The sequence below is a fragment of the Saccopteryx leptura genome, chromosome 2 (assembly GCF_036850995.1).
Source record: "Saccopteryx leptura isolate mSacLep1 chromosome 2, mSacLep1_pri_phased_curated, whole genome shotgun sequence".
Taxonomy (NCBI): domain Eukaryota; kingdom Metazoa; phylum Chordata; class Mammalia; order Chiroptera; family Emballonuridae; genus Saccopteryx; species Saccopteryx leptura.
In genome coordinates, this window is record NC_089504.1 from 326,399,587 (window position 1) to 326,420,755 (window position 21,169).

General features: G+C 39.5%; 1 protein-coding gene across 14 annotated transcripts in view; it reads right to left on the minus strand.

Annotated features, from left to right (window-relative positions):
• Positions 1-21,169, minus strand: part of SYNRG (synergin gamma) — an 82,135-nt gene that overhangs the window by 20,386 nt on the left and 40,580 nt on the right. For all 14 annotated transcript variants that reach the window (XM_066363250.1, XM_066363241.1, XM_066363246.1 and 11 more), the window contains 3 exons: positions 14,494-14,612; positions 14,239-14,301; positions 7,647-8,594 (listed from right to left, as the gene is read on the minus strand). In XM_066363250.1, coding sequence (XP_066219347.1) covers positions 7,647-8,594; positions 14,239-14,301; positions 14,494-14,612 — 1,130 coding nt within the window. The remainder of the gene's footprint in view (positions 1-7,646; positions 8,595-14,238; positions 14,302-14,493; positions 14,613-21,169) is intronic.

The window sequence follows — 21,169 nt, forward strand, 5'->3', positions numbered from 1 at the left end:
CAGATCTTCAAGAAACAATATTCTTTTGGTGTGCTGCAGGATTTTAGTCATTCGTTTACATGTGCCGTGGGATGAAAAGGTTTGAATGTCACTGTCTTCGATTACTGGGTATAGGGCTATGACACAGTATTTTCTTTTAAAAAAAAAAAAAAGAAAAAAAAATACCACTGGTCTTAAATCTTATGTTTTATACTTAAAAAGAGTAAATATATAGGATATACTAAAATCAAGCCTTGAGGTTGATATTTAAATTTTACTTTTCTTATTTATTGGCTACTATACTGTAAAAAAATAATTTACTGAAGTGCAATTCATTTGAACCAAAAGATAGTACTAAAATTGAAATTACATAGGAATGAGAGAACATTCTATTCCTGCATTTATGTATGATATAAAAACAGAGTAGTACACTTCCTGGCATGGTGAATACTAGAGTAAGCCATTTTCTAAGAAAATGAGGTAAATCAGTTCACTGAGGGTAAGTTAAACCAAGAAAATTCCTCATTTCCCATGTAAACAGTTCTACATTTTCTAACCAGTCAAATTATATCTATTTGTAGGATGGTCTTACAAATATTAAAGACTCTGTAAGACCTACAATATAAGTGATGGAAACCGTATGTGGAAAAATAATATGAAATAACCCCAGTTTATCTTGTAATCACTGAAGTTGCTTAAGATGGGTTTTCAATTTGATAACTGAATTCTATAAATTGCCAAGAGAAAAGGGAAAAATAGGATGGATACAATAAAATGAGCAAATTACTACTGCATTTCCAATTCTATTAAAGAATTGTGGGGCTGTGCTAGCTTAAACTGCAATCGTGCAAGATAACAGGCCAAATTGTATGCTTTAATACCCATGTTTGTTTGCAACCAGGTATGTCCCATTACAAAGGCCAAAGGAATAGACTATACAATCTTTTCATCCTGCATCTCAAATCATGACATAGATTTCTTGCTTATGCTAGTAAGTAACTCTATCAGTCTCTTGCATAACTGCCACTGAAAAACAAGGTATTTCTTGAAATAAAGAATGTGAGCTGCCTCTACAGGACACAGAAGGCCATACCAATTTCCACAGACTTTGTCTGGAGTTGTAAACATATGTCCACGTGATTACAAGTTACAGGCTTTTGAGAAAGGGGTTTGGAAAAGAAGAAAGGGGATACTATTCCCTAGTATTTTATATAGCAATAAAAATATTCAATGGACTTGGGAGGAGTCTTTGAAAAAAAGAATTATCTTTTCATTTCCAATATTGATTCAATCCAAATTTCATTTACCAAAGCAAACTATGAAATATTTATATCTTTCAACTTCTTCCCACCCTGACCCTGTCCAACCCTCCGAGATCAGTCATATTCACATTCTCTAATACTTAGAAAACCTGGCCTGAGGGTTCCATAAATCTCAAACACCCTGATAGGTGTTGTTGATGGAAACAGGAAAATGTTGCGGCATGACTGCCTTCCAGTGTTTTCTAATTAGCAATAGAAACCTCCCTTTCTCCTTTTGTACTGATTCATGTAAATCTATGGTTTAAATGCTATCCACGCTATCTGTAAGCACCATCAGCTCTCCCTGTCAGTGCCTGAAGTTCAATAAAGAAAAGCAGTAATACTGTGGATACTTGAAGTCAGAGGAGGCTGGAAGGCCAACAAATGGTGTCAGGACATACAGAGGGACTGCTCTTGGTTGTCATTAAAAATCTCATTAAAGCCTGACCAGGCGGTGGCGCAGTAGACAGAGTGTCGGACTGGGATGCGGAAGGATCCAGGTTCGAGACCCCAAGGTCGCCAGCTTGAGCGCAGGCTCATCTGGTTTGAGCAAAAAGCTCACCGGCTTGGACCCTAGGTCGCTGGGCTCCAGCAAGGGGTTACTCGGTCTGCTGAAGGCCCACGGTCAAGGCACATATGAGAAAGCAATCAATGAACAACTAAGAAGTCGCAACACGCAACGAGAAACTAATGATTGATGCTTCTCATCTCTCTCCGTTCCTGTCTGTCTGTCCCTGTCTATCTCTGCTTCTGTAAAAAAAAAAAAAAAAAAAAAAAAAAATCTCATTAAAAAAATAATAAATTAATTTTAAAAAATCTCATTAAAAAACACCACCACCACTACCACCAAATGAACCTAGAAGATCGCAATTACAATTGGGGCCTTTAGGTCATGCAGGGGAGAAGGTGGCACACAGAGACCCTCCCATGCATAGGATCCTATCGTGCTCTTAAAGCTATTGGGCCAGCATTTCCCGAAACAGTTATCACAAGTACTCAACTGATAGAAAAAGAAAGCTAGAAGCAGCTCTTTAAAAATAAAAAAATTTGATTTTTTGAGTTATTTTAGCCCAGTTTCTTTGACAATACCAGTGTCTTCTATCTGTTCATTTGCTACTTTCAAAAAGCAGGGCTTTAAAAACAATAGAGTGGTTACAGAATATAAATTCATTTGTATAATTTCTCAGGTCTGTATCTTAACTTGGTACTGGGGTAAACAAAATAATGTCTTTTTGTTTGTTTAAACCTATAGCATAGAATTCTTTAAGTCTTTCTTGTAAGTTTATATTATTATATTATTAAAACTTCCTGCCTGACCAGGCGGTGGCACAGTGGATAGAGTGTCAGACTGGGATGCAGAGGACCCAAGTTCGAACCCAAGTCACCGGCTTGAGTGTGGGCTCATCTGGTTTGAGCAAGGCTCACCAGCTTCAGCTCAAGGTCGCTGCCTTGAGCAAGGGGTCACTTAGTCTGCTGTAGCCTCCCAGTCACAGCACATATGAGAAAGCAATCAATGAACAACTAAGAAGCTGCAATGAAGAACTGATGGTTCTCATCTCTCTCCCTTCCTGTCTGTCCTTATCTGTCCCTCTCTCTGTCACAAAAAAACAACAACAACCCCCCCCCCCACACACACACACACAAAACAACAACAAAAAACTTCTTTCCTGAGAGTAAATGTTATTCTGGAACCATTAATTGTTCAATTTGTGAATGTGATTGTTTTACACACGGTTATATCCAGTCATTTTCTGCAGCCTGCTCAGATAAATGCTGAAAGGAGTTAAATAAAACTGTCCCAGATGGAACAATATAGCATTAGATAATACCATTGACAAAGGAATATCTTAGCCAAAGCTACCCCAAGAGTGGTCTTATATACGGCATCAGAACATCCTAAATAAAGGGCATCTGGTATCATCACTCTAGATGGAGACTACACCAAACCTCTCTCATCCAAATCAGTTAGCAGTACACAAGGTTTTTAAAACCAAGTACTATTCAACTTCCTAAAGCATTATGCTCTGGAATACGCGATATTTTAAATGACAGACCCAACTTTTCTTAAGAGTTCATCTAAACCCTAATATACAACGTTTTCTTCCTCAAATAACATTATTTCAGATAATATAAGTGATCTTTTAGGAATCCTATTAAAAATACTCACATTGATTTTACAGAGAGAGGAGAGAGAAGGTCAGGGAGCAAGAAATATCAACTCATATCTGCTTCACTTCAGTTGTTCATTGATTGTCATATGTACCTTGACCGGGCAAGCCCAGGGCTTTGAACTGGCAACCTCAGTGTTCCAGTCAAGGATTTATCCACTGTGCCAGCACAGGCCAGGCACTGTCTCAAAGTTTTAAAAAGAACAAAGAACCAAATCCTAAAACTGTAAGAAAAAAATTTCAACTATAGAAACAACCTATTTTCCCCCCAAGGTTTTCTGATCTGAAAACAACATTTCCAAGATTTGTTATTATACTCTAAAATGAAAAAAAAAATTATTTCCCAATTTTGGCCTATTCTTACTAACTTTTGTGGGTCATTCTAGAAGTCTACTTTGAGACATCCTCTAAAGTCATTTTAAGAACTTGTTTTGACTTTAGGTTATGGGCACACAAGCCAATAAATAGTTCATATGCTATAGAAATGTTTTCCTGAAACCCATGTACTTTTATTGATCAATGCCAACTCATTAAATTAAAAAAAATTAAAAACAGAAGTTGCTTTATGGACTAAGTAAAAAAACCACCGAGAACAGCTTCATAATACATTCTGAAGTTGCAAAGATAACATGTTCTACAATCAGAGGATGGAGTACCCAATTTCAAACTCAAATCAACTCAGTCCGGAAGACTTTCTGGTATTAACAGTGAGCACTTTCCATTACAGAGATTATCAATTTAAATTCAGTTTACATTTACTGTGCTCAGAAGTCCATCCCAATACTATTTGAAACTTTATTTTAAATTACATTTACAGATCTCTAGTTATTAACAGCTGTGTCTCCCTCTGCCCAGTACTCAACTCTTAGGTCCGCCCTCCCCTTCCCCTCTCCTCACAACAGAACTTCTACTGGAGACAAGTGCTGTGATCTTTACTAAGCAATGAAATCTACTCAGTTTCTTCACCAGAAGAAAGGAGTAGCCCTGGCTGGATAGCTCAGTTGGTTAGAGCTTTGACCTGACCCACAGATGTTGCTAGTTTGATCCCCGGTCAGGGCACAATGTTTCTGTTTCTCTCTTTTTCACTCTCTTCCTCTCTCTCTAAAAATCAATAAAAGAAAATTTTTTTAAAATTAAGAGTAAATTTACTAATATGTAAAACAGTGTACAGTTTACATTTTAAAAATGTTTATAGAGGCCTGGCCTGTGGTGGCGCAGTGGATTAAGCGTCAACCTGGCAATGCGGAGGTCACCAGTTTGAAATCCTGGGCTTGCCTGGTCGAGGCACACATGGGAGTTGATGTTTCCTGCTCGTCCTCCCTTCTCTCTTTCTCTCTCTCCTCTCTCTCTAAAAATGAATAAATAATCCAAAAAAAATTTTTTAAATGTTTATAGTTATACTTTAATCTAGTACCATATTAAAAACTTTTCTCAATGAAATTGTAAGGGAAAAGCCTAAAATACACCAATACTTTTCTTAGGAGAAAGGAGTTTGAGGAAACAAAACAAACAAAAGGGGAAACCCTCTAATCACAGGAGATGCTATTGCTTTAAATTTGAGATGGACCAGGGAATTCTCTGGTCTAACCCTGAGAAAGTACAAATCACACACATCCCCACGCTTTCAAAATATGCCAAAGAATTATTTATTAACATAGGACTTACAGATCACAAAAGAGTGGTACAGGAGAGCTGGAAAAGAAGTCATCAGAATAAGCATGCAAATCAGTATTTGCAGAAGAATATACCAAAGCAAGTTCAAAAGGCACATTCACACTGAAAATGTCTAACTTGAAAAAAAGACATCAGAAAAGCAGCTGAAAACAAAAACAAAAAAAAAAGGTGCTGATTAAAATACAAAGATTTTCAATGTCAAAGAAGAGCTACTTTACAAGTAGGTAGATAGGTAGCTACAGAAATCTTGCTAATGCTTTGAGTGTTACAAATAAGGGTAAGCTCTTAGCTGCCAACAAAACTAGATATCTTAATGACCGCACATCCAGATGCTTTGGTGCCAGAGAGATTAAATTTGGTGGAGGGATAAAAGCAGCCTAGCTGAAATTATATGCAGCAAGGGCTCAAAGGGTTGAATGTAATAATATGCAGAGAAATCAGGCAATGTTATTAGCATTATCTACCTTCCATACAAAGGATTACAGCAAGAGTTAAAAGAGACAGTATCCCCTCAGAGTTAAGTTAGGGTTTCTAAACAGGTTTCAGGTCCAGAAACAGTAGTCTACTCCATTTTATTCTCTTCATCAGTCCAATTCTAATTTATCCAGCAAGAAGTACCTTTAACCTTCAAACTAAGAGAGCAAGAGATACTGTGGTCAACATGAGGATAAGTCAAAACCCAATTCCCTGGTGAAATCCCTCCCATTTACCAACTCCACAATGCATTTAAGCAAGAGTTTGGCTCAACAATATAGTTCACTGGTTAGACAACAACCCCTTTTAACAACCGCTCTAAAGGGATACTGCTCCTTTCAGACAGGTTTACAGATCAAAAGGAGGAAACAATATGTTTTTACGAATATCCTCAAACTAAAGAGACTTGGCTTGAATATTACAGGTTCCAAGCGGGGAATGTTCCAAACACATATAAAAGAACATGAGCACAGAATATTATTTTAACACATCAATCAGAGTAAAGTCAGTCAATAAACCGATCTCCCCTCCCCAAATAAAATGGAAAAAAAAAATCCTAAACCCAGATTAGAGTCATCTCATGAAGACATCTAGCTTGGCATTGTGAAAGAATATAAGAGTCACTTTCAGAAAAATATCTTCTAATAATTTCAGAGTCCAGAAGGCTAGTTTACTTGTTATGAGATTTTAAAATAAAAATCAGGTATTGTTCAGAAAATGGACTTTACCACCAGATGCTGTGGCTCAAGCAGCTCATACAAAAAAGAGAAACATATTCACTCTATCAAACAAACAGTTGCAAAACAAACAAACAAACAAAAAAAGGAAACCATCTGAGGAACAGTACAGAAAAATGAAGCAGAGTCAGGGCACAAGGAGCTCTGCAGACAGCCTGCTGCACTTGGAAAACTGTCTTAGCTAGTAGCCACGCGCAGCACACGTCTCTGATAACTTGCGCCTGCCTCAGCACCCTGTTTAAGGATACCTCCTACATTTTTTTCAGTAGCCAAAGGACACATGCAATTTTGTTTTCTGACTGCAAAAGTCCTAATACTTTACAATTTCTGCCTGCATCTGTAAACTTGGAAGGGTGTTATATGTCCCTCTCTAGTTAAAAAACAATAAACCCTTCATATGCATAATACATTTTCTAGAATAATACAGTAACACTGAGATATTTCTCATTATTAAAGGCCACAAAATAGGTTTATCTTTCTATATATATATATATCAAATAACAAAACAAAATAAAAATTAGGACACTTGGGAATCTAGTTTTTATGACAAGAAGTTAAGCTGGAGAATAAACTGCTACATGTAAATCCATACAGAACTTTAATACGAGGGCTCCCTTATAAGATATTCTTAAGCATTCTAGGAGAAAGTGAATAGTTACCCTAATCCACCATCTACAGATCTGTTACAACTTAATACTTCCAATAATAGAGTTAACACTGGAAACCGAACCTGAACTCCACTGACAAGTCCCGCCCTCCTCCTGCCAGACTCGGGCACCAGGACGTCCACACAGTGCTTTCCCTCTTCTGCTCTGTAGGGTCGTGGCAAATAGCAGTACAACTGGCTAGACACTCTTACTCTATTAACCTAACAAGAGTCAGTTTCTGTAAACCAAACAGAAAACTATACTGGCAGCTGTTAAAGAAAGAAAAAAGGAGAGAGAAACACTGACCTCAGTCACAGAAATGGAGGAATATTACTGACACTGCAAAAGTCTTTATAAAAATTTCTGGCGATGTGGGGTTCATTTAGCCGTTTATGTGCCTCTAACACCAAGCCGGTGTTAGATTTCAAAAATAAAAATATTTTAGCTATCCAGTCTATGTGCCAGAGTATTCACAGTATCCACACATCTAAGTGTCCACAGACTCAAATTTAACACTGCTTTAAGGGGACTGGTAACAAAGAAGTTAATTATTAGAACTTTATAAAGGTTAAGAGCCAGAGCCCTACTGGTCTGTAAATCAACACCCACAGAACCATCTCTGAAAGCTACGCCACCATCACCAGAGCAATCTCACCAATTCCTCACCTGCGGCAGGAGGGTGCTGGCCACTAACTGTTGGTAAATCCAAAGAGCTATCAGACATGACATGCTTAAGATCTCCTCCTACATCAGCCAGTTTCATGTCAAACTGAACAGAGAGTGCGTCTTCAGAGTCCTCCTTGCCGACACTGCTGCCACTGATGGAAGGGAGATCCAAGGACTTCACCGACGCAGTGTCTTCTTTGGTGTGTCTGAAAGCCACTGCTTTCTCTCCCAGGGATTTGTCCCAGTTCATGGAAGAAAATTTATTGGAGTGGAAGTCAGCAAAATCATCATCACTTTTTCCCGAAGGAGTGTTATCTTTCAGTTCCTCAGCACCTAGCGCAGGTCCTTCCAGAGAGAGCTGTTTAAAGACATCGTACTTGGTGGACGCAGCAGCTGAGCTCTGCCCACTCTTCACAGTGCTGCTCAAGCTGCTGGTTAGAGGAGCAGGACCAGTGTCCTCTTTAAGGGCATTGTATTTGTCATCTGCCTTTTGCTCAGATGAAACAGAGCTATTACTGAAAGCCATAAAATCTGCAAAGTCATCCTGTTCTCCAACAGATGTTGGATTAGAATATTCCCCCAAAAGGCTGAATTCTCCAAAATCATCAGCCAGACTAGAAGACTTAGTTGATGCCAAAGCTGCTGTGGCTGCAGCAGTGCCCTTTGACTGTGGTCGTGTAGAAACTGATTTTGACGCACTGAATGCTGCTGAAAAAGACAGTGGTTTCTCGCTGCTGCAATTAACTGATGAAAACATATCTAAATCTGCTAAATTCAGAGGATTTTTCACTTGTGTTTGTTGTTTTTGTTGTGCAGTTCCTGAAGGGAAGGCTGCTGGAAAGGTTTTGTCTTTCATTGGTGTCTCTAGTGGGGATATACTATCGGCAGTTTTAAAATCGGTGAAACTATCATCAGCCCCTGCAGATCTGAATTCTGCAAAGTTTTCTCCTGAAAGACAAAAAACACAGCCAAATAAGGAAGAATGCTGAGCTGAAAACAACACAATGCACAGCACACTAAATGACAAGCATATATACTTTTTATAGACTTTTCCTTCACTGGCTTGATGTAATTTAACCACAATTTAAATGCTACCAAATCTCCCCGTAAAAACTACTTATTTGTTCCCACACTGAAGATTAGTGATACAAAAATAAAAATCAAACCAGGAACATCTAACAGTATTACTTCCATTTGCTCCCTTCAGTGTGATAAGTCTCATGGTACCAGACCCTTCAGTTGGCCAAAGCACTGCTCACAGGACTTCACAATGTCTGGCCATCCAAGGGTATAATAGAATGAAAAATCACTGCTGACGAGTCATATTAAAACAGTGGCCCTTTAAAGATAAAATGTGTTATAAGGTGACCAATCAGGAAAAATGTATCATAGTTACCAATGAAATATAAAAAACCCTGCATCTAATATTTAGTATGTACAACACTTTGTTTAACTCAGCATGTTAAGCATCTAGTTAGATACTAGGTGGTCTTGCTCAAGTATATGAAGGCATTAATTAATTAATTTTTTTTTTACAGAGAGAGAGAGTCAGAGAGAGGGACAGACAGACAGGAACGGAGAGATGAAAAGCATCAATCATTGGTTTTTCGTTGCATGTTGCAACACCTTAATTGTTCATTGATTGCTTTCTTATACGTGCCTTGACCACGGGCCTTCAGCAGACCAATTAACCCCTTGCTTCAGCCAGTGAGCTTGGGCTCAAGCTGGTGAGCTTTTTGCTCAAACCAGATGAGCCCTCACTCAAGCTGGCGACTTTGGGGTCTCGAACCTGGGTTTTCCACATCCCAGTCTGATGCTCTTCCACTGTGCCACCACCCAGTCAGGCTGGAGGCATTAATTTAAAGACAACTTTGATAAAAAAAAAACAAACTTTTTTTTGACAGGGACAGAGAGAGACAGACAGGAAGGGAGAGAGATGAGAAGCATCAATTCTTTGTTGCAGCATCTTAGTTGTCATTGATTGCTTTCTTATTTGTGCTTTGACTGTGGGGCTACAGCAGACAGAGTGTTCCTTGCTCAAGCCAGCAACCTTAGGCTCAAGCTGGTGAGCCTTGCTCGAACCAGATAAGCCCGTGCTCAAGCTGGCGACCTTGGGGTTTCAAACCTGGGTCCTCTGCATCCCAGTCTGACATTCTATCCACTATGCCACAGCCTAGTCAGGCTGATGAAAAATTTTGAAAAGCAATCTACTTATTTCCAAAGCTTCTGGCCAAGGGCACTCTGTAAAGCAGCTTCTCCCTATATGCTCCAGCACAGAAGGTTAATCTCACAAAAAATCTGTCAGTACTTGGGTTTTTCTTGAAATCAGTCATCTCACTGCGCATTTATTTATTAAAATGCAAAGGGATTTGAATACACACCAACTCTATTATTAAAACTTTCAAAGGCCTGACCAGGTAGAGGTGCAGTGGATAGAGAATCAGACTGGGATGCAGAGGACCCAGGTTCCAAACCCTGAGGTCACCGGCTTGAGCATGAGCTCACCAGCATGAGCGCAGGGTGGCTGGCTTGAGTGTGGGATCAGACATGACTCCATGGTCACTGGCTTGAGCCCAAATGTCACTGGATTGAAGCCCAAGGTGAACTCGCTCTGCTGTAGCCCCTCTGATCAAGGCACATATGAGATAGCAATCAATGAACAACTAAGATGCCGCAACAAACAATTGATGCTTCTCATCTCTTTCCCTTCCTGTCTGCCCCTATTGGTCCCTCTCTCTTCACTCTCTTTCTGTCTCTGTTATAAAAAAAAAACAAAAAAACTTTCAAATGATATGATTTAAACTTTTAGCTTATACTATGCTATTCTGAGGATGGGGTTGTGACAGAATTTTTCATTAGGTTTTTTTTTCTTTTCTGAAGTTGGGAACAGGGAGGCAGTCAGACAGACTCCCGCTTGCGCCCGACCGGGATCCACCTGGCATGCCCACCAGGGGGCGATGCTCTGCCCATCTGGGGCGTTGCTCCGTTGCAACCAGGGCCATTCTAGCACTTGAGGCAGTGGCCATGGAGCCATGGCTGCAGAAGGGGAAGTGAGAGACAGAGAGGAAGGAGAGGGGGAGGGGTGGAGAAGCAGATGGGCGCTTCTCCTGTGTGCCCTGGCCAGGAATCGAACCCGGGACTCCTGCATGCCAGGCCGACGCTCTACCACTGAGCCAACCGACCAGGACTCATTAAGTTTTTAATCAAAGAAAATCGGTACTCATAAACATTTAAATAGACTCAGTTAAGATGCTGATAAAAATCTGGAGCCATGATTCTTACTAGTTTTTCTATTCTTTATTATCATAGCTTTGTTATCATCATAGGTATGAGGTTGGGATGCAAGTGATCTTGGTTTTCTAATGGTGCTTGAAGGTCAGTCTTCCATAAAATCTACTAGGTAATACCAGGTGGTGAAATGCAGAGATAAACCAAATATAAATATAGCATACCAACATCACTTATTTAAAAACATGAGTTCCATTTCTGAGTTGCAAATTAAAGGACAAGCTTTAATTTCCTCAACCACTTTTTAAATTGTTTTTCCCTAAAAATGAGATATAGAAGCGTATAAACTATAGACATGTATTTAAAACCAAAATCCAATTCTTAAAATTGTCATTAAAACAATATAGGCTTTGAATATGTTGTGCATGTAAAGTGATATACACATTGATATATCACATGAAAAAGGCATGGAAAATAATGGAAGTTGATTTTTCCTTTAAATCTGAGATACTTAACCAATTAACCAGCATAATTTATCAACACAGAGAAATCTAATATTAGAAAAACTTTAGAAAGAGAGGAAAAGCATTCAGAATTCTTCTAGTTTATGTTTGTAAGAGGTACCAGCGATAAAACTGTAGTCAATTTCACAAACGGACAGGAGAAGCAGATATAAAACAAAATAATCACCCTAAAACTTTAGGTAAGTACATCACTGATAATTGTGGAAAGCAATCTACTTATTTCCAAATCTACTTATTTCTGTAAATAATAAGGTAATAAGCAGCCAATTTTTTATGTGCTGTTTGAAATATCTGTGAAATTGACAATCTTCGCTTTGTTATTTTTTAAAAAGAAATCACCACAGCAAACTAAACTTACTGATGAATTGTAAATGTTTCCATTAGAAATGTAAGCTGGGTGAAAGGGTTAAAAAGAAATAAAAATAGGTGGGTTTACAAGTTTAAAAACAAAGGGGATTCAAGAAAATTAGTTATAGTCATTTGAAGCTTACATATCAGAAGATCCATTAAGCATATTACTTCATAGGTAGCTTTTCAGTTAACTTTTGAATCCTCAATAGTTTCCCTCCCTAATTGCTATGTTTTAGTTCCTAAAAACATTTTAAAAGAGATCACTTTTTGCTAAATCTTCAGCGTCACTTATCTCTATAAAACATTTTCCTGCCTGACCAGGTGGTGGCGCAGTGGATAGAGCGTTGGACTGGGATGCGGAAGACCCAGGTTCGAAACCCCGAGGTCGCCAGCTTGAGTGTGGGCTCATCTGGTTTGAGCAAAAATTCACCAGCTTGGACTCAAGGTCGCTGGCTCAAGCAAGGGGTTGCTCGGTCTGCTGAAGGCCCATGGTCAAGGCACATATGAGAAAGCAATCAATGAACAACTAAGGTGTTGCAATGCGCAACAAAAAACTAATAATTGATGCTTCTCATCTCTCCGTTCCTGTCTGTCTGTCCCTGTCTATTCCTCACTCTGACTCTCTGTCTCTGTAAAAAATAAAAATAAAAATAAATTAAAAAAAAAAACATTTTGCTCATCAACTTTAATTTATGGTTTAAACTATAGGGTAGTAAAAAGGAAATATTATTAAACTCGGTCACCTAACAAACACGTGGCTCTGAACATAATACCATAAAATTCTTCATAAATTCTAAGATACTAACATACTTGTCAGGCCAGTGTATTTTTAAATGCAAGTAGAATAAAATATGTTCTGAAATGAACAAAGTTGGACTTTCTGCTTGGAAGGCCACAGAGTTCAAGTTAAGATAGGAGTGAAAGCAAGCACACAAAAATGGCGACAACAATCTGGGATTCTGTTAATAAAGTACCGTAAAAGCAGGGCTGAGGTGCTGCTTCCATTCTGGTGGCAGGAATAATATACATGTCACGTGATCACTCATATCAGACTACACAAAGAAGTCTGATATTAAACCACACTCTTTACTCCAAACTTGCCTTGACCCAAGAGGTGATGAAAACATTGCTATGAGTAAATGACAAGTTAACAAGCCAAAGTTCCTCTAGGGTTTATCTTTGTACCCCTAGTACCTAATACAGGCATGGGGGAAGAAACAGTTATTACATCCTAAAAGCTTGAATGAAAATGAGGAGATATTTCTAGAATATAAGAACTGTAAGGGACTGAGTATTTTTAGAAAAGGTGGGTTTCCCTTTTAGATATTTAAGCAGTACACTTTCTACTTCAACTTCCACATATACTTACCTTTCCTATATTCTCTCACCCCCACTCTCACCCCAACCCCCTAGGCAAAGTATGAGAACAAATGATTGTTGAAGGATATTACAAACTTGAGCATTCAGTACACAAAAGTAGAATGTGGAGCTGTTCCCAGGAAGATATCCTTATTAGCATATACAAATTTCATAGTGTGCAGTTAAACTTTGAAGGACATAATTTGGTGCATGGATTATCCAAACCCTACACATCAGGTGTATAGTAGGATTTAACTACAAACATAACTTTTTTTTTTACAGGGACAGAGAGAGGGATAAATTGGAACAGAGAGAGATGAGAAGCATCAATCATCAGTTTTTTGTTGCGACACCTTAGTTGTTCATTGATTGCTTTCTCATATGTGCCTTGATTGCGGGCCTTCAGCAGACTGAGTAACCCCTTGCTCGAGCCAGTGACCTTGGGTCCAAGCTGGTGAGCTTTTTGCTCAAGCCAGACGAGCCTGAGCTCAAGCTGGCAACCTCGGGGTCTCAAACCTGGGTCCTCCGCATCCCAGTCCGATCCACTGCGCCACCACCTGGTCAGGCCAAACATAACTTACCCTTTACATATATGGCTCTCACATTATCATTCTATATTCCTTTCCACTCTATTTAAGTCCTTCTATCAGAGATGAAAACCACATATGCATAGAAAACCCTTTCACTTCATCTTACTAAATTATAACCAATTTCGAAAATCCTGAAAAGTAGAAGACTGGTTGCTGCCTTTAGTCCAGTCCACGGATCCCTGCTCGGCTGACAGGTGAAGTCTCGTGGAACATTAAAATAACTGAAAGTAGTTACAGCCCCCATTTGACATAGGAGTCTAATGTGGTTTGAAGGCTTCTGGAGAAAGGGACCAACACTATCTTTAGAGGAAAGTGCATTGATTTGAGGTTTGCTCTAAATTTTAGAAACTAATTTCTAATAAATGAACCACATCTTGCTTCCTTGTAATTTCTAGAAACACAGGGGAAAAAAAGAAAAAAGTAAAGAGAAACTCCACACAATACAATAAAGGCATATTCAGTAGTATTACTGAAAGAATCTTCAAAGAATCTCTTATTAGAAATTGAAATAATTTATTCATTTAAGGAATTAAAACTTACCTAAAGATTTACTTTCTGCTGTCTGTTTGAGCTCTCTGAAAGCACTATATTTATCACCAGGCTCTAGAATTAAAAGACAGAAGCTCAAGTAAGGTTAGGAACCTGGAAATCACAACTCAAGAAAGTAAGGCAGACTTGGTTAAGCCAAACATACTTAGCATGTTGTATATGCATTTTACACATTTACCATAAAAGGTCGCCACTAAAAACAAAGATTTACATTCACAGGTTTATGAATTCACAAACTACTTTTACCTCCAAATGGAACAGTATTTTCAGAAGACTTGTCAGCTGCAATTCCTTTAAACACAGCATATTTATCCATTGAAGCTGATGCTTTAGTTCCAGAAACTGGCATCAATAAAGAAGGGGTGCTAAAAGGGAAAAAATATTTCTTAATGACTAGAACACTGAATCCTTCCCTTATCAAGTAGAAGCTCAGAATCTAAATAGCATATAGGTACTAGCTAAAACTCATGACTCCGTTTTATCTGTCTATCTATCTACCTATCTATCCATCCATCCATCCATCTTTCCATCCATCCATCCATCATCCACCCACCCAACTATCATCTATTTTAATTTAGAAATTAAACTTATTGAGGTGACACCAATCAGTAAGAGTACATAGGTTTCAGGTGAACAATCACTGTAGCATTTGAACTGTTGATTGCATTGTGTGCCCATCACCCAAAGTCAAATCATTTTCTGTCACCATATATTTGTCCCTGCTTTAAAAGTTAGGGGGGAAAAAATATATATATATATATATATATGTATCACAAATGACTAAAAAAAAATCCTTTTTCTTGAAAAAATGTATTGAAACAAAACCTAACCAATAATTCTGTCCCAGTAGAGCCCGAGCTCGACGTTGTTGATCAGGCATCCCTGATTCGACTTCCCCATGCAGTGGGACACTCTTGTTTAACAGCAGGGCTGGTGACCTCTTCGAGAATATCCCTGAGGCAGCTATGAGGATTCTACTTATTGGTACCGAGACCAATTGCCACCGGAGGGAAGACACGACCGACACACAAGTGGGTTGCAAAAATCACACAGGCAGTTTATTACTCACAAATCCTATGGCGTGCCTGGGTACAGCTTAATGGGGCCCCATCGACGTACTCCTCTCGGCTATCCTTGGTCAGAGCCTCATGGAGACATTCTATGTTCAACAATGGAGTCTGGGCGACTGACTACAGCTGACAGCTGGAGCCCCCTTGCCCTAAATACCCTTTCTGGCCTATGCCTTCTAACAGGTGTTAATCTATGGGATTATCACATCAAGCCACTTTGAGGGAGTTCCTCACAGGGAACTCTCTCTTTTTTTTTTTTTTGTCTTTTTCTGAAGCTGGAAACGGGGGAGAGACAGTCAGCCAGACTCCCGCATGCCCGACCGGGATCCACCCGGCACGCCCACCAGGGGCGATGCTCTGCCCACCAGGGGGCATCGCTCTGCCATGACCAGAGCCACTCTAGCGCCTGGGGCAGAGGCCAAGGAGCCATCTCCAGCGCCAGGGCCATCTTTGCTCCAATGGAGCCTTGGCTGCGGGAGGGGAAGAGAGAGACAGAGAGGAAGGGGGGGGGGGGGAGAAGCAAATGGGTGCTTCTCCTATGTGCCCTGGCTGGGAATCGAACCCGGGTCCCCTGCACGCCAGGCCGACGCTCTACCGCTGAGCCAACCAGCCAGGGCCGGGAACTCTTTTTTATGTTAACCCATATAACTGTCACATCAAGCCACTTTTGGGGAGTTTCTGCTCTTTTTATCTATGTATAATTTCACAAACACATTAACTAGACCCTGTGCAGAGGGCATAGTCTTACCTATCATATCTCTACACACTAGATTAGCTCTCACCCAGATGATGTAGCCTTATTCACCTGCCTGATGGCTTTTAATATTATATCCTAACTTATTTCTATATATCTTCTCTATTTTTCTATATTTCTATATATTTAATTACTATAACATTATATTACTGTAACAAATTCTTATCTTGGTTATTTGAAGAAGGGTCAGATACACGCTGATGGTCTAATCATCTCTTTAAGCCATAAAAACAATTGAAATGGCTTTGGAAATAGATTATCATAGAATGATGACCTACTGCAATTTTAACTTTAGGTCCATAAAAGTGAACTGCTCCAAATATTTTAAAGCAAATTATGCGAACCTTACTATAAATCATTCTCTAAAACGGGGTCAGAATGCAGAGGTGGAATAGTTTAGATAACAATCTATTTATGAAAGTTTGTTCAAGCCAAGATGTAAATTGTCCCCCTTCTGATCGTAATTGCATTGCTTACTGGCAGAAGTTCACACATCTGATAGCAGCAGTAGAGTTAATATAATTTGCATTTTTGCAAGGATCACATCATTGGTTCCAGAAGCTATCTTTATAGCAAAACAACAATCACTTCAAAATTAGATAAAGATACTTTTGCTTGCTGACATATTTCTTCCTGGATGGAAAAATAGTGTAATGAGTAGTATCTGTGTGGGTAATTCTTGGATAGCTTAACACACACTATAAAAGCACTGCTTCCTCCCCCCCTCTCCCTTATCAGACACAGGCAGCTCCCAGGAAGAACCACCTTTACATATGAATGATTATATTCCACCACTAGTCTGTGTCACTCAATACCACAAACTGCAAGTTATATAAATGGATTTCCATTGAGTTTGTTTGCCCTGGAGCAAAAATCTTTCCACAGTCATTTAAATCTTCTTATCACTGGCCTTCAAGCAAGGTAAGAAACCCAGCTCTTGCACATACATACATGCTAATGAGGGTCCACAGCACTTTAGGATTTAGTGTTTATCAAATATAGTACTATAATTTCACATCACTACCAAACAGCTACTACATATTTGATATTGACAAATAGCTCATCACCTATATCCTATAGGTGAATTTTTAAAAGTTCCATAAATAATCAAATTATGACTCATTGAACAGAAAGTTACATACGAATAAAGACCTGCTAATATTTTGTTGACAATTTTAGCATCTAGGCTCATCAGGGATATTGGCCTATAATTTTCTTTCTTTTTAGTGTCTTTACCTGGTTTTGGAATTTGGATAATGCTGGCCTTGTAAAATGAGCTTGGGAGTCTTCCCTCCACTTCAATGTTTTAGAATAGTTTGAGAACAATAGGTGTTCTTTGAATGTTTGGTAAAATTCAACTACAAGGCCATTTGCTCTAGGACTTTTGTTATTTGGGAGGGTTTTTTTTGTTTTGTTTACCACTTCAATTCCACTGGTTGCAATCTGTCTATTCAGATTCTCTGATTCTTCCTGATTCAGTTTTGGAAGGCTGTGTTTCTAGGAATTTATCCATTTCATACAGGTTGTCCATATATAATAGTTATTCATCATATTTTCTTACAATGCTTTGTATTTCTTTGGTGTCTGTTGTTACTTCCCCTCTTTCATTTCTATTTTATTTATTTGGGTCCTCTCTCTTTTTTTTTTGATGAGTCTGGTTAATGATTTGTCAGTCTTGATTATCTTTTCAAAGAATCAGCTCTTGGCTTCGTTCATCTTTTGTATTGCTTTTTAAGACTATTTTACTTATTTTTGCTCTGATATATATTTCCCTTCTTCTATACACTTTGGGCTTTGTTTATTGTTCTTTTTCAAGTTCCTTTAAATGTAAACTTAGATTATTTAAGATATTTCTTGTGTTTGTGTGTGTGTGAGAGTGAGTGAGTGAGAGAGTGAGAGAGAGAGAGAGAGAGAGAGAGAGAGAGAGAGAGTGTTTTAGGTGAAGGAGGGGAGATAGTGAGACAGACTCCTGCATGTGTCCAGATCGGGATCCACCCGGCAACCCCATCTGGGGCTAATGCTTGAGTACTGAACCACTCTCAGCACCTGAGACCATAATTGAACCAATTGAGACACTAGTTATGGGAGGGTAAGAGGGAATGAAGGGGGAGGGGGAGAAGCAGATGATTGTTTCTCCTGTGTGCACTGAGTCAGAATCGAACCTGGGACCGTCTGTACACTAGGCTGATGCTCTATCCACTGAGCCACTGGCCAGAGCCTCTTGTTTCTTGAGATAGGCCTGTAATGCTATGAATCTCTTGTTAGGACTGTTTCTGCTGTGTTCCATAGATTTTGGGTTGTATTCTCATTTTCATGTTTCAAGGTATTTAAAATTTTTTTTCTTGATCTCGTTGATAACCCATTTATTGTTTAGTAACATATTATTTAGCCTCTATGTATTTGTGTGTTTTTGTTTTTTTTCTCTGTGATTGATTTCTAGTTTCATGCCATTATGGTCAGAGAAGATGCCTGATAAGATTTCAGTCTTTTAAAATTTACTGAGAATTGTTTTGTGTCCTAACATGTGGACTATTCTAAAAAATATTCCATGTGCACTTGAAAAGATTGTATATTATGCTGCTTTGGGTTGAAATGCTCTGAGGATATCAGTTAAATCTAGTTGATCTCATGTGTCATTTAAGGCCACCATTTCCTTGATTTTCTGTCTGGAAGATCTATCCATTGATGTCAATGGAGCGTGGAGTGTTAAAATACCCTACTATAACTGTAGTACTGTAAATCTCTCCCTTAAGTCCATCAAGATTTGCTTTACAGCCTGACCTGTGGTGGCGCAGTGGATAAAGCGTCGACCTGGAAATGCTGAGGTCGCCGGTTCGAAACCCTGGGCTTGCCTGGTCAAGGCACATATGGGAGTTGATGCTTCCAGCTCCTCCCCCCTCCTCTTTTTTTTTTTTTTTTTAGAAAGTTTATTTTTTAGAGGCTATTTATTTATTTATTACAGAGACAGAGAGTGAGTCAGAGAGAGGGATAGACAGGGACAGACAGACAGGAATGGAGAGAGATGAGAAGCACCAATTATTAGTTTTTCATTGTGCGTTGCAACACCTTAGTTGTTCATTGATTGCTTTCTCATATATGCCTTGACCGCGGGCCTTCAGCAGACCGAGTAACCCCTTGCTGGAGCCAGCGACCTTGGGTTCAAGCTGGTGGGCTTTTGCTCAAACCAGATGAGCCCCGCGCTCAAGCTGGCGACCTCGGGGTCTCGAACCTGGGTCCTCTGCATACCAGTCCGATGCTCTATCCATTGCGCCACCGCCTGGTCAGGCCCCCCTCCTCTCTCTTTCTCTCCCTCTCTCTCTCCTCTCTAAAAATGAATAAATAAAATAAAATAAAAAAATAAATTAAAAAAAAGATTTGCTTTACATATTTAGGTGCTTAGATGTTGGGTGCAGAAATGTTTACATGGCTTATAACTTCTTGTCGGATTGCTCCCTTTATCCTTATAGTAGTAATGCTCTTCTTTGTCTTTTACTATAACTGTTGTTTTGTAGTCTATGTTGTCAGATATAAGTATTATTACCCCAGCTCTTTTTTTCCCCTCCCATTTGCATAAAATATATTTTTCCATTCCTTTACTTTTAGTCTGTGTGTATCTTTCATTCTGAGGTGGGACTCTGGTAGACAGCTTATCTATTGGTCTTGTTTTCTTATCCATTCAACTATCCTATGGTATCTGATTGGAGCATTTAAGCTATTTAAATTTAAAGTGATTATTGATAGGATCATACACATACACTCACACATATATATCTATATCTATTTATATATATTTTAGCAAGTGAGAGAAGCAGAGAGAGGGACAGACAGGAAGGGAGAGAGATGAGAAGCATCAATTCTTTGTTGTGGCTCCTTACTTGTTCAGTGACTGCTTTCTCATATGTGCCTTGAATGATGGGGCTCAAGCTGAGCCAGTGATCCCTTGCTCAAGTCAGCAACCTTGGGCTCAAGCCAGCAACCATGGAGTCATGTTAATGATTCCATGCTCAAGCCAGCAACCCTGCGCTCTAGCTGGTGAGCCCGTGCTCAAGCTGGTGACCTCAGGGTTTCAAACCTAGGTCCTCTGCATTCTAGACCTACACTCTTTCCACTGCACCACTGCCTGGTCAGGTGATAGGATCGTATTTATTACCATTTAATTTTTTTGTGTGTGTGACAGAAACAGAGAGAGAGAGAGAGAGAGAGAGATGGACAGACAGGGACAATCGAACAGGAAGGCGACAGATGAGAAGCATCAATTCTTCATTGTAGCACCTTAGTTGTTCATTGACTGCTTGGGCACATCATATGTGCACATCATATGTGCCTTGATTGGGGAGTGGCAGCAGAGCAAGTGACCCCATGCTTAAGCCAGCAACCTTTGGGCTTAAGCCAGTGACCATGGGGTTATGTCTAAGATCCCACGCTTAAACCAGCAACCCCATGCTCAAGCTGGTGAGCCCACACTCAAACTGGATAGGTCCATGCTCAAGCCAGTGACCTTGGGGTTTCAAACCTGGGTCCTCTGCATCCCAGTTTGATGCTCTATCCACTGTGCCACCACATGGTCAGGCACCATTTAATTTTTTAAACTATGCACTTTCTTCCCCTTTCCCATAAAAGTGAACTGCTTCAAATAAGTATACCCAATATTTTAAAGTAAATTATGTCCATCTTACTAAAAATTATTCCCTAAAATGGGGTCAGAATGCAGAGATGGAATAGTGCAGACAAAAATCTATTTATGAAATGTTGTTCAAGTCAAGATGTAAACTTTTCCTCTTTTGACCAGAGCCACAAACCCAACTCTTCTCATGCAACTCTAGTTCACTATGCCCTCTCTTCGCCAGAGCCCAGGGGCGTGGCTATCAATTAAATTTTGTGTGTTGGTGCTTTAAGAGTGTGCCTGTGTCTCTACCGGACTTCTCTCTCTTCCTAGTGGACAGAAACCCTGCTGCTTTTCACAGCCAGATGTTATATGGGTGCCTCTTCCTGTCTCTGGTGCTCTGGGCCGGGGAGCTCTGCTTGGGGTTTAGACCCCATGTTTCTCAGGGGCAACGCCCACAGCTGAGATACCCCTCTGAAACCTCAGCTGCACTGA